We start from the raw sequence: 13,183 nt of genomic DNA on the forward strand, positions 1-13,183 counted from the left end.
GATAGATAGATAGATAGATAGATAGATAGATAGATAGATAGTAGATGGATGGATAGATAGATAGATAGATAGATAGTAGATAGATGATGGATAGATAGATAGATAGATAGATAGATAGATAGATAGATAGATAGATAGAGACTTAAAAATTTAATACAAGCTTCCCAAGTGATTGCAACATGCAACCAAGGTGGAGACCACTGTGTCATAGTGAAGGTGACATACTCAAAGCCAGAGGGTTGCTTAACACAACCGCCAAAGATGCCAGGTCAGGCAGCCTCAGACTGCTAGGCCAGGGCTACTAAAGGCAGCTGTAAAGCTAAACTGGGTTTATGCTGAGACAGGAGATGGCTTTCAAAATCTCGCTTGGACTAGATACTCTTTTTGTGGCTGTGACACAATCCCAGATGAAAACCTAAAGGAGGTTCAGTCTGGCTTACGGTCTAAGGGGATATGGTCTATCACGGTGGGGGACATCTTGACAACAAAAACATGATGTGGCCAGTCACACAGCTTCCACAGCTAGGGACAGAGAGAGATGACCGCTGCTGCTCAGCTTGATTCTCCTTTATTCAGCCTGGGGCCCTGGTCTACGAATGGTGCTGTAAACATGGACGGTTCCTCGTCCCCCTTCAGTTAACCTACCAGAGAAATCCCTCACAGACACGCCCAGAGCTTTGCCTCCTTTTGAGTCTAAATCCCATGAAGTTCCCAATCAACATCTGCCGTCACAGCACCTTTGCCCTGACCAGCACTGGAGACGGTGTCCTTTCTTAAGATTTATTACTCTATTTTAATTATGTGTATGCCTGTGTCTCCATGTGGGTGTGTATGTGTGAGCATGGGTACCCATGGAGTGCAGAAGAGTCAGAGCCCCTGGAGCTGGAGTTACAGTAGATATGAGTCATCCGATGCAGGTACTGGGAACCAAACCCGGGTCTTCTGCAGAGCAACGCACATTCTTAACCACTGGACCAGCTCTCCAGCTCTGAAACACTGGGTCTTAATGGCATGAAGAATGGTGTATGAGTCCATGTAAGTCAGCATACTACACTACAAAACCTTCCTGTCTGCACAGGACCCTCAGCAAAAGAAGAAAGAAACACCAAGCCTCTTTTGCAGGGTCACACAGGCCAGGCATCTCCCAGGAAACCGTCTGCTCCCAAGACATTCCAGGGTGCATTCTGGAACCCACAGCTGGGCCCAACAGAACAGAGCTGTGGTCCTCTCCTTTCCGGCTATTCACACAGGCACCAGGCTCTGAATTCCCAGCCCCCCACATCACCGCAGGAGCCAGCAAACTTTTCTTAAAGTCCAAAGAGCAAATAGCTGTGTCTTTGCGAGCCCAGTGCTGTTGTTGCGAAAGCAGCCGAGGGCACTGGGACGTGTGGGTGTGGCTTGCTCTGGTGCATTGTCTCTATTCATAAGAACAGGTAGCAGATGGAGTTAGCCCACCAGACTGGTTGGCACACCCCTGCCAGTAGATTACAACTTCTTGACAGACACAAGTGTTTTCTTGTCCCTCGGCTGCCCTGCGCTCGTCACAGTAAATAGAGAAGAACAGGCTTCCACCAGATGCCAGATGAATGGGTGGGTGAGTGAATGGATGGACAGACAGGTGCAACCGACCCCATCATGCTAAAGGAGCATCTTGTGAGAACCTGCCTGAGCCAATCATGTTAAAGGAGCAGCTATTAGGCATCTACCAGTTCCTACAGAGAAACCACAAAGATGGGGTGACTCAAACATATACACGGCCATGTAACCTGAATCTCTAGGTGTTTTGTTTTAGGGAGATGCTGGGGATTGAACCCAGGGCCTTGCACATGCTAGGTAAGTGCTCTTCAACTGAGCCACATCCCATCTCTGGACCATTTTAGGCTTTTCTCATCTTCACATCACTCTCCTTACGAGGACAACGGGAGTCATCCTCATCAAGGATTACATCCCCAAGAAGAGCATTCCAGCTAATTTGTACAATGGGCCCAGGCCTGCAAAGTCGGGCAGCAGGATGAGAGTGGGGGTGACAGGAATACAGGCTGGTGGTAGTCATACTAACTAGGCACCGTACATACTAACTAGGCACCAGTACAAGCAAGACAGGGAGAAATAGATAAAGGCAGGAGATGGATGGTGGCTACTCGAGAGACTCCAGAGGAAGGTCTCAGGGCCACTCAGTTAGGAAACACTCCACCCTGTCACTCAGCAGGGCAAGAAAAAGCAAGGAGCTTTTCCCCCCGAGATAAACACTTGTTACATCCCCGCACTGTGGAGGAGGGGTGATATAAATCACTCCCTCCCCCACACTACTGAGAGTCACAAAGGAAGCCTGAGTGTGAAATCATAAAGAAAACATACAATAATAACAGCAACAATCTATCTTCTCTCTGAGTGGTTCATTCCTGCTGTGCCTCGGTGCCCCTCTTCTCGCCGTAGATTGTTCGCCTAGCAGCCATGGGTCAGGCCACCCTCCACCATGCTTGCACATGCCAAGCAGGGCCGGGGGAAAGCTGGGGACAGAGATGTCACCGTGGTACCCGTGAGCCTTCAGAAATCACTGGCCTTTGGGAGCCATGAGAGTCAGGCTGAGTCCAAAAACAGAGACGTGAAAGGCTGCCTTACGCCAACCTGAAGGGTCCTGATCATTCACTTAACAATAGTACCATGGACTCTGAGGTGAGTCTGGGGACAGTGGCTGGAGAAGGACCCTGCCCCTCAGCATCTTCACACATTACAACACACCAGCTTCTCATATGGGAACCCTCAGCAGATAGCTCAGAGTCCTACCAAGCTGCTATGGGAGAGGCCATCAAGGGTCCATAAGTTTAAGGCTGGGTATCTAGGGTGGTGTTCCTGTGCTGTAACAGAACCTTTGAGAAGTGGGGCTTTATGAGGGGTCCGTAGGTCACTGGAGGCATTCACCTCAAAGGGGATTACATTACCCTAAATCTCAATTTCTACCAGGAGTGTTTGCTGCTGGGAGACAAGAGAATAGGCAGAGGGCATCTTCCTAGGGGAGGCTGGAAAGGAGAGCCAGCTTCCAGAGCATTCTTAGGCAGAGCAGCTTTATGGAGAGGAGTGTATGCAAGCTGACAGCCTAGAAATGGCTACTGCTCTCTATGTACCTACGTAAGCTTGGGGATCTCTGTGTTCTCTGAGGACAGACCCTTATGTGACAGCTCAGACTCAGGCGATGTCAGTGAGGTCCCACCCTAAGACAAGTTTTCCCAGATCAGTGGACTATAGAGACAGCAGATGGGAACCGAGCTCTGCCGGACTAAGAGAGAAAGCTCACAGTATGCGCTGGCTGATACAGCCATGCAGTTGGGAGTCTACCCCACCACCGTGAAGTACCCATGTTTGGGAAATAAAACCTGGGAGTGCGAAATGGCTCAGTGGGAAAGGAGTTTTCCTCCAGGCCTAACGACATGAGTCTGACCCTCGGGTCACATAGGTGGAAGGAGGACATGACCTGCAAAAGACCCTGGAACCCCCACATGTGCGCTATGGCACAGGTATGCTCACACACAAACACAAATTCATGCAAATACTTTTTAAAGAAAGGTAAAATATAAATTAAGCTTCAAGGTGAATTAACTCTTGGCTGGAGATCAGCAAAAGAACAAGTGGTAAACACCACAGGAAAGGAATCCACCAAACCCAAAATGTAGAACATTCTAGAAACAAAGACCTAGTTTCTCCAACAAATTACCAGCTTAGGACATGGAATAGGGGAAGGCTTGAGAGACTCAGAAAACATGGCCAACAAATCTTCTGTGGATCCCAGCTCCTGTAGAATAATCTTACAGGTCACTTGGGAAAGACATAGGGAATGTGAATACGGATTGAGCATTTGATGACAGCAAGGAATTACTGTTTGCATTTTGGTAGGTGTGACAGTGGCATACTGATTATGGTTTCACAAGAAGTCACTCAGTTTGAGATACATATTGAATTTCCAGGTGAAATTACATGGATCTGGATTTGCTTTCATAAAACATTCTGAGCTCCCAAGAAGGCTGCAGGGAGACAGATGGGATGAGATTTGCCAAATGTCAATCACGGCTGCAGGTGGGTGATGTGTACTGAGGCTATAGATTATGATTTTTTTTCTTGTTGCTTCAGAGTACCAAAAATAAAAAGTCCCGGGGCTGGAGAGACGGTGAAGCAGGAAAGCATACATACTGTTCTTACAGATGACAAGTTTGATTCCCGGCACCCACAAGAGGAGTCTCACAACCTTCTGGAACTCCAGCTCCAGTGAGATTGGATACTGCTGACCTAAGGGGGACCTGCATATACCACGACCACCCCTTACCCCACCCCCGCACATTACATGATTCAAAATAAAAATAAATCCTTTAAAAAGTCCTTCAAGAAGAGAGAAAGGAGATGTTTAGTTCATGTTATTTATCAGGCTAGGCCCTCCCCGGATGTTATCATATTTTTTTAAGTCTCTTCTCCATCTAAAGAGTAGAGAGTACCGAATAAGCCGGGAAATTAACACAGTCAGCGACAGGAGGAGGTGTCGGCTCTCATAGGAAGCACATCTGGACTATGTGAGGGGCTGGCAGCCCCGGGGAGGCAAAGGTTAGGATCAACACACTTCACCCACTAGAAGCGACTCACCCCTGCAGCAAAGCCCAGACTTCCGTCTAAGATCCGCCTCTGAAAATGAAAAAGTGAGATGTTTCAGTTTCCAAGGACATGATGATGGTCATGATGATGTGGCCTCAGCCGGAACAGTGCCACACAACCCAAAGGAGTCATTGGCCTACTCCTAAGCTAGTGATGACCTCCAGTCTTACAGAATGGGCCAAGGGGGGTAGGGGGTGACAGGAATCAGCTAAACATTCCATCCAATCCAGAGTCAATCAGAAGTATCCTTGGCAGGGGGAGGGGGTCTTGGGGTGCACGGGCCACTCATTCTCTCTTACCCAGCACCCCTATGCCTTTAGTATGTAGTTGATCTAAAATGTGGAAATGACCAAGGGCTGGTAAGGAACATAAGAAGCAACCAACACACAGGCGGGGACATAAACTGGCACAACCATGTCACACAGAAAGCCATGTGGTAGGACTAATGGCAGTCGACTACAGTACACATGCCACTATTGAGAAATGACAGAAATGCATGCTGGGAATCACCAAACCCATGAACATTGTGCACTGTTCATAAGACCCCAAAACCAGAAACTACACCAAGTCCCACCCACAGAAAGACAGATACAGCGAGGAGGACAACCAACTACCACAGGGTAAAGAAATTACGCACACACGTTACATGCACAAAGAACACACTGTGTGCATGCATGTGTGTATAGATAGGCATAGACACATGTACACAACAGACAGAAGCAGTGGGTAGACTGGGAACTGAACAGGGTGAACTCAGCCAGACACCAAACAGTAAACGCTACGTGAGGCTAGCACCTCACAACAGCACCCAGACGGGACCGTCTACACTGTGGGGGACACGGGACACAGTCAGGGTATCATACATGGAATGGAAGTCCAGGTCAGGGTAGTAACTGGGAAGGATCCTGAAGAAAATATGAGGAGCTGTCACTTGATCTCGGCCCAGATTCATGGGCCTTTATAAAATAATAAACTGCATAGGTATAAAATGTGCACATCTGTTCCAATTTACTCTGCGTCCATCACATACAGCAGACAATCTCTTGTGGTCTGCACATACGATGTGATGTTCTTCAGCATTAAAAAGGGAAGATGCCCCCATTCTGGGACAGTGTGGATGAACCTCATGGACAACATGCTAAGTGAGACAGTGGTCCTGGCATACAGGGCTTCTCCGTACCCATTCAACATCCTCATGGATGAACCTCATGGACACCAGGCTAAGTGAGACAGTGGTCCTTGCACACAAGGCTTCTCTGTGCCCACTCAGCAACCTCCCTCTTCCTCCCTCCCACTCCTCTCAGCTTCTGGCAAGGGCCATTTTCTATCTGTGAATTTGACCTAACTAGGTGTCTTACACACCGAGATCTTGGGTGCCTTATAGTTCCTGGTTGTGTAATTTGAGATCCAAGTCTCCACATGATAGATTTGGGCCAACCAGCCTCCCCAGTTAAGGTGGAGGTAGCAGTGTGGGAGGCGGTACCTTATTGCTAAAGCCAGTACCTGCCAAACTGGTCTTTAACACATGGGGCCTGAGACACTGACTTTTCTAGAGTTTTCCTTTCTAGATCCAGGGCTCTCTCATGGGCCACCCTTACAGCATCTCCAAGTGCCCCGAGCAAAGCAAGAATTATATTCTTCAAGACAGCCATGAGTGACCTGGGGCTGCAGATGGCAGGGTTGGAGGAGGGTGGAATTTCAGGCATAAGAGATGGGTATGGGCTATACCTGTGGTATATAGAGTGTGGGAGGGTGTATGTTGAGGGCAGAGGAGGAGGTAAGGATGAGTGTAGAGGAAGAAGGACAGGAAGATATAGGAGATCTCGTGAGAATGTGGGGCCAGAATGTACGACATGAGAATGAATGGAGGTACTGGGAGCTATCCGTAGGACGTGTGGGGCAAGGGCTGGACAGACACAGTATGCACACGGGCGAGGAGTTTATCTGTACTCACCTAAGAGAGAGGATGCATTTGAGGTAAGGGTGGGCTCACATATCGGAAGAGACAATGAGGAAGTAGGACTACCTGTATTCATTCGGGGATAGAGGTAGGCACATAGAAGTCTGCAGGGGTTAAGGAGGTGAGCCTGTCAATATTTAGCCGAGGGGGAGGAACGAAATGCCCTGGGTGGGGATAGAAGAGAAGCAGATCTCTTCCTCCCCGCAAGGTCTAACTAACCAATTGTCTAACTAACTCAAGGCCACAGGGAGGGCAGTTCCATCAGAAACCTAATCAGCTCGGATCCTGCACAGTACACCCTGCTCCAGGCATGCAGGAAATTAGATGGAAGCTCGGAATGAGGCAGCAAGTTAATGGAGGCGAAATAGCAAGTCACTCCGTGCCACGCCCTTTTGAGCTGGGGTGCCAGAGGCAGGTGAGGGCAAAACAATGTGTGGCTTGTGTGCCACCAACAGGTGCTTACCTCCTGACCTAGTCAGGGGACAGAGAGAAAACAAGGAGGTAAGAAGAGAACATTGCCACCTCACCAACTGCCCGTGTGGCCGCTGCCAATCGCTGTGCGGAAGAGGGACAGTTTCAGAGCTCATGAAGGGTCCCTGTGAACCTCCAGAAAGGAAGCAACTCACCTGCCCACTGGAGAATACGAACACAAGAGCTGCTCCGGCAGCAGTCATTGCCCAGGTAAAGAAGGTCCCCAGCAAGGCCTGGAACACGGAGCTGTAGCCTTGCAGCATTCTGGATACAGCTGTGTACAGAACAAGAGAGTCAAATGCTGAGGGGCCCTGAAAGTGACATATGCATGCCCCAAGCCCCTGCCTACGGGGCTTTCCATCAGAGTAGATGGTGTGCACCTTCCAGTCGCCCAATGCAGTAAGCAGCCTTGCATCCGGGCTCCAGGAACAGTAAAAGTCAAATAACTTTAAAAAGCGACCTGAGAACACCGGGAGAAAGAGGCCAGAAAGCCCTCCCAAGAGGCTGCAGTACTGGGAAGTTGCTCAAGAGAGAAGCATGAAGAGTCTGAGCTGCACAAGGTGGAGGGAAGGGGCCATCGAGATCCTGCCACAGCCTTCCCCACTCATTCCACGCACCTGCCCTTGCCCGCCATTTCGTCCCAGTCCCTGCCAATGTGAGCCTCTAGCTCAAATTCCCTCTAAAGTGCTTCCATCTGATTCCTACTCCTGGCTAAACATAGGAGAAATTCCACTGACAGCCCTTCACTCCTCCATGGAGTCTCCGAGCCAAAGTCCAACAATGCCCGTATAGGGGCCACACTCCCATTCAACTCAGTTCATTACAGCATCTTTACAGACCCAGACAGCCGTACCTCCATGTTTTTGCTCCCATAAGCCCCTTCAGGGATGCCTTCCCTCCATGGCTCCTGCCCTCTGAACCCAAGAGTCTCCTCTGAGGCCCACCTGATGCCAGCTCTGTGATAAAACATTCCACAATCCCCCAGCATGTCCAAACACATATCCTTGCTGCTCTCTATAGGAGTCGGCCTCCTTCATCTCTTCTATCCTAAACTGCTTGAGGATGGAGACCACGCTTTGCCACGGCCTTGTGAAAAGGGGCATGGGCACCCCCTGGGAACTACTTGCTGAATGAGAAGGAGCTAGCTTACCCAGACAGGAGAACCAGAGAGCACAAAGAAATAAAACTATGAGCGGCGCTTGCCCTGAAGCTCAGCACTCTTGGCGGTGACGCGGCAGCATGGCCCACCAAGAAAAGAAAGGGCCTCTCTTGCGTGGGTCCAGAGAACCTCCTCAGACTTAGCCATGCTCAGCACTGAGGCCATAGCCAGCCCACCCCCTCCTAGCTCTGAAGTGATAGAGTCAGGCTTCTCCTGTGGAAAGTTCCAAAGCAAGGAAGTCCACTTGAGAAGCAGCCCTGTGCCCTGGCACACACTAGGTGTGGGGCCTCAGCTGAAAGGCCTCATTCAGCTCCCCTTTCCCTCTCCAGCACCCACAGGACTGGACCTGGCCCCACCTGGCTTGGCTCCCTCAGTGCTGAGCAGCCAGGAATTCCATGCCTGCATATCAAGGGCTGAAGACGTTCCCACTGCTGACCTTAGAGGAAACCATGGCAGCTTGTGGACAGGGCCCTGTACCCAATACACACTCAGGAAAGGGTGTGGGCTCAGAGGAGCCCAGCTGGGCCCCTGTGCTAGGTCTAAGGTAAAACCACCAAGTGGGTTCAGATTCCAAATATATGCAACCTTTTACCATTTCAACAGGACACTGCTGTTATGAGAACCGCGCAATCAAATAACAACAAAAGCTCTACCAAGTCTGACAACCTGAGTCTAATTCCCAATACTCACATGAGGAAAAGAACCAACTTGCTGCCCTCTGCCCTCGACATTTGCACCATGGGAGGCACAAGTCCCACAGACAAACACTACATAAACAAATAAAAAAGCAGATTGAAAATGCACCCTCTCCCAAATCTCACCATGTTCAAGTGAGTTTACTTTTTGTACTTGGCTGTACTCGTCTCTATCCTGGGGTGCAGCTTCAACACCCCTGAGGGAGGCACTCAAGACAGTGGCCTGCACAAATTAACAACTAAAAAAGAAATAACTACAAGCAAACAATTAGCCATCCCCAAGTCCAGCCATAGTGACACATGTCTTTAGTCCCAGCACGCAGAAGCCAATGCAAGCCGATCTCTGCAAATTTGAGGCTAGCCTGGTCTACATAGTGGGTTTCAGGCCAACCAGGGTTCCATGGTGAGATCCTATGTCTAAAAAAAATAAAACAAAAAAATGAGAGGGACTTGCAACTGTTTCTAAACTGAGCCCCTCCCTGGACCACTAATACAATGATCATTCCCAGTTGTTGGTGAGTAAAATGTTAACAGGTTACAAAAACAGACACCAAGCTAACATCCCCTCAATCCTTGCTATCCACAAAGTACCTGTGTCTTTTGACAGCTACTGATTAAAAAAAAAAATCCTCATTTACCCCAGCAAAAATCAAACAGAAGGGAGTTGTGGGTGATCATGGAGGCTGGTGGGATAAGACAATCCTCTCCTAAGCAGAATGTATTAGACTGAAGCCATATCCGGTCCATCAGCAACAGTATTAATGACAGGCAAGCCCAGCACCCTGGGAGAGGTTTCTTCCATTCACTGAAAACTCTGGCTACTCAAAGGCAGTGGAGGACCACTAGTTCTGGTCCCCTGGGGAGGGAGCTACTTAGTTCCGGTTTGTTTTTAATGTAGCCTGGAACTTCCTGTGTAGCAGAGGATGACTTTGAACTCCCAATCCTCCAGCTTCCACCTCCCAAATGCTGGGGTTACAGGTGTGTGCTAGCACGCCTGGTTTATCCTCCATGGGGGAATTCTTGCACACAGCTAAGTGCATAAATCCAGACCAGTTTCTACACAACCAATAGTTTAGTGAGGCCTATCCTATAGGAGACTGACACCAGCTGTCCCAATATGCTCTTAGGAACAGGACATGCTAGGCAGTCTGCTCTGGACTTCCCTCAAGGGCCGGCTATTAGCATCATAAAGTGGACCAGTGACCAGGAAAGAAGACCATCCTCCGCCCAATCCTAACTTCAAAAATGTCATCACCCAGCTGTGCGTTTTCACTGCACAGAGCAGCCACCTCCTATAAAGCCGGTACATTTCCTTCAGGCCTGTTCTGTTCTGTTTTGTTTCCCCTCTTCTTTTAAACCCATTGCCGCCTCCTTTTCGAGATGCTGGTTTAGTTACAGTCAGGCACAGTCTGGCTTCAGTGAGCTCACACAGAACACGCAGGCCAGGCTCCAGCAGAGGTGCCCTGGAGACAGGCGCTGAGCTGCCAGGACGAATGTGAAAAAGTTCTCTACCAGGCACCCCGCCACTCTCAGGCCTCCCCAGACCAGCTGCTGCGGGGAGTGGGAGGGACCGGACCTCTGAACTGCTGCCTTTGGCTCCCAACGATCCCTCGTTCCCCCTACACACCACCATGAAACAATGAATGAAGTGGCCCTTGGCTGTGCACAGGGGGGCCGCAGATCGCTGTCTCCAGCTCATCCTAGGGTGGAGCGGAGGGGACCCGAACACCCTCCCTCCTCTGCCACCTGCCACAGCCCCCTGCTGCTCCTCCAAGACCTGCGTTCCCCAGGGCAACCCTTTGCCATCTCCAGGCCGCTGCACACTCTTGTGACTGCCAGGGACCCCGGGCCTGAAGGAGAGAAAAGGCGACTCACTAGGGTGCCCTCTCCAGCCCCCTCTCCACTTCCATCAGCCCCGAAAGCCACTGGCTCGCCGGGCTCCACTCCCGTTGTCACTTCCTGCTTAGTTCCAGCACACGTGGCCTCCACCTCCAGGCCCCGCCCCCCCGCTACCGGCGAATCCAGCCTGGGGAATAAAGTCTCTGGTTCACGGACTTCAATGAGCCCCAGAAACAGGTGCGGGCGGGCAAAAACAGAGCCCCTAGGCCTCAAATGCAAAGCCCAGGGCCAAAGTCAATGCAAAACACATACACACGGCCCTGGAAGCCTAGGGGAGGCTACAGACACCCTACCTAAAGGACACTTTGTACCAGTTCTGACGTACTTAATGTAATCTACATCTTTTGTCAGGGGTCCTAAGCCCTCACTGAGCAACAGGGCCCTTGTGCTCAAGTGTCAGATGTCATTACAGGCTACATTCCGAAGGTCAGTGGCTTTATCCTAAAGGTCAACAGCTTCCTTTAGAAGGACATGGGCTCTGCATTCTAAATGCCTGCAGTCTTTCACTTTGAACCCAGCCTTGCCAATATTGAGGACCCATACTCTAAGAAACAATGCTAGGTCAGGGGCTTTGCACTGCAGGGCTTCTGTGAAAACATCATGACCAGGTTTAGCTGCAACAAAATGAAGGCCAGAGTCCTGATTCAATTTGAATGTCAGGAAAATATACTAAGAAAACAAATAATTTCTTAGTTTAAGCATGTCCCCAGCTATGTAGGGGACATACTCACACTAATGTCGTGTTTTGTTTTGTTTTGTTCTGAAATGTAAAGTTACTGTGTTTGTCAACCTAGCAGAGAGGAATCAGGGCAGAAAAACAGCCTGCCACTGGAGCGGTCATAGATCAAAGAATACACACATAGATAGGGGTAGGCTTCCTTTACCCTGTTATGGAATAATTTACCTTCCTATTGAAAATCAGTCCACACACTTAGAGATGAAGGAAGAACTCTTGTATAGCGCTTCCCTGGCTTTCTGCTAATGCACATCATCCTGCAGCAGATTCTGTTACTTGGTGTATGTACAGTTATATGCACCCTGGATTGTGCATTCTGCATCCGCTGTCAACCTTAAATCTCCTTCGGGTCCTGACCCAGGTGACCTTTGGAACAATGAAAACAGAGACAGGAGACTACAATTCTGGCCACTTAGGCAGCTAGGAGATTTACACAGCAAAGATATCACATAGTGCCAGAATTATGTTTTAAGTACATCGGAGTTGTTCTTGTTCGAACGGTTGTTGCCTGGATGATTTTGTCCACCTGCCAGAATTATGGCTTTCCTGATGAGAGCCCAAAGGATTTAATGGCAGATCTGGATTTAACGGTAGTAGCAACCTTACACCACATCTGCCCCTGCCTCCAGCTACCCCTGAGAGATATCTCTTTGGTTTGGGAAAAAGGTAGAGGCTGGTTGTGAGACAGAGCTATTCTCCTTCGTCATGGGAATCAGAGTCTAATGACTTGGCGAGGATGCATTCACGCCCTAGCATCCTAGGTTTTGCTCATTTCTAACAGGCCTGTGGAGTGAGATTTTGTTTGTAATCTAACAAATAAAGTTTGCCTGAAGAACAAAGTGCAGAGCTAAGCCACTAGTTAGCTATAGAGTCCAGGCAGTGGTGGTACATGCTTTTAATTCCAGCTCTCAGGAGACTGAAGCAGATGGATCTCTGTGAGTTCAAAGCCATTCTAGGCTACATGAGAGTAAAACTGTCTAAAAGAGAAATAGAGCTCATATAAAGGTGATCTCAGCACTTGGGATCCCATGCCTTTAATCCCAGCACTAGGGAACCGGAGACAGGAGTGATATGGCTGGGCAGAGAGAGAAATAAAAGGCAGGAGGAGACAGGAGCTCAGTGCAGTCTGAGAATTCAGTCAGAGATGCAGTCTGAGGATTTGTAGAGACAGAATAACCATTTTGGTCTGAGGTGAGGTAGAGGTAAATACTAGTAGCTGACTGTTCTGCTTCTCTGGGCTTTTATTATTAAGACAAATTAGAATTTATGTTACAGGCCTGTTAACACACTATTTATCTTTGGGGTTTTTTAGGGTTTTTTTGGTTTTTGTTTTGTTGTTTTCTGGGGGGGGGTTGTTTTTTGGTTTTTTTTTTTTGTTTTTGTTTTTGTTTTTTTTTTTGAGACAGGGTTTCTCTGTAGTTTTGGAGCATGTCCTGAATTAGCTCTTGTAGATGAGGCTGGCCTCTAACTCACAGAGATGCTCCTGCCTCTGTCTCCCAAGTGCTGGAATTAAAGGCATGCACCACCACTGCCCAGCATCTTTGGGGTGTTTTAGAGACGGTGCTCCTTAGTTAAATTCCACTGTGTGACTTACTGTCTCCTAAGAAGATCCACTAGTAAGTCCT

General features: G+C 49.1%; 1 protein-coding gene across 1 annotated transcript in view; it reads right to left on the reverse strand.

Annotated features, from left to right (window-relative positions):
- The window catches only part of Slc39a11 (solute carrier family 39 member 11), a 217,783-nt gene extending 206,903 nt beyond the window's left edge, over nucleotides 1-10,880 (reverse strand). Inside the window, exons 1-3 of the mRNA XM_026780081.1 lie at nucleotides 10,799-10,880; nucleotides 7,225-7,343; nucleotides 4,630-4,668 (exon numbers count right to left, since the gene is read on the reverse strand). Coding sequence (XP_026635882.1) covers nucleotides 4,630-4,668; nucleotides 7,225-7,332 — 147 coding nt within the window. The 5' untranslated portion in view covers nucleotides 7,333-7,343; nucleotides 10,799-10,880. The remainder of the gene's footprint in view (nucleotides 1-4,629; nucleotides 4,669-7,224; nucleotides 7,344-10,798) is intronic.
- Between the last annotated feature and the right edge of the window lie 2,303 nt (nucleotides 10,881-13,183).

This window comes from Microtus ochrogaster, chromosome 7, assembly GCF_000317375.1.
Source record: "Microtus ochrogaster isolate Prairie Vole_2 chromosome 7, MicOch1.0, whole genome shotgun sequence".
NCBI lineage: Eukaryota > Metazoa > Chordata > Mammalia > Rodentia > Cricetidae > Microtus > Microtus ochrogaster.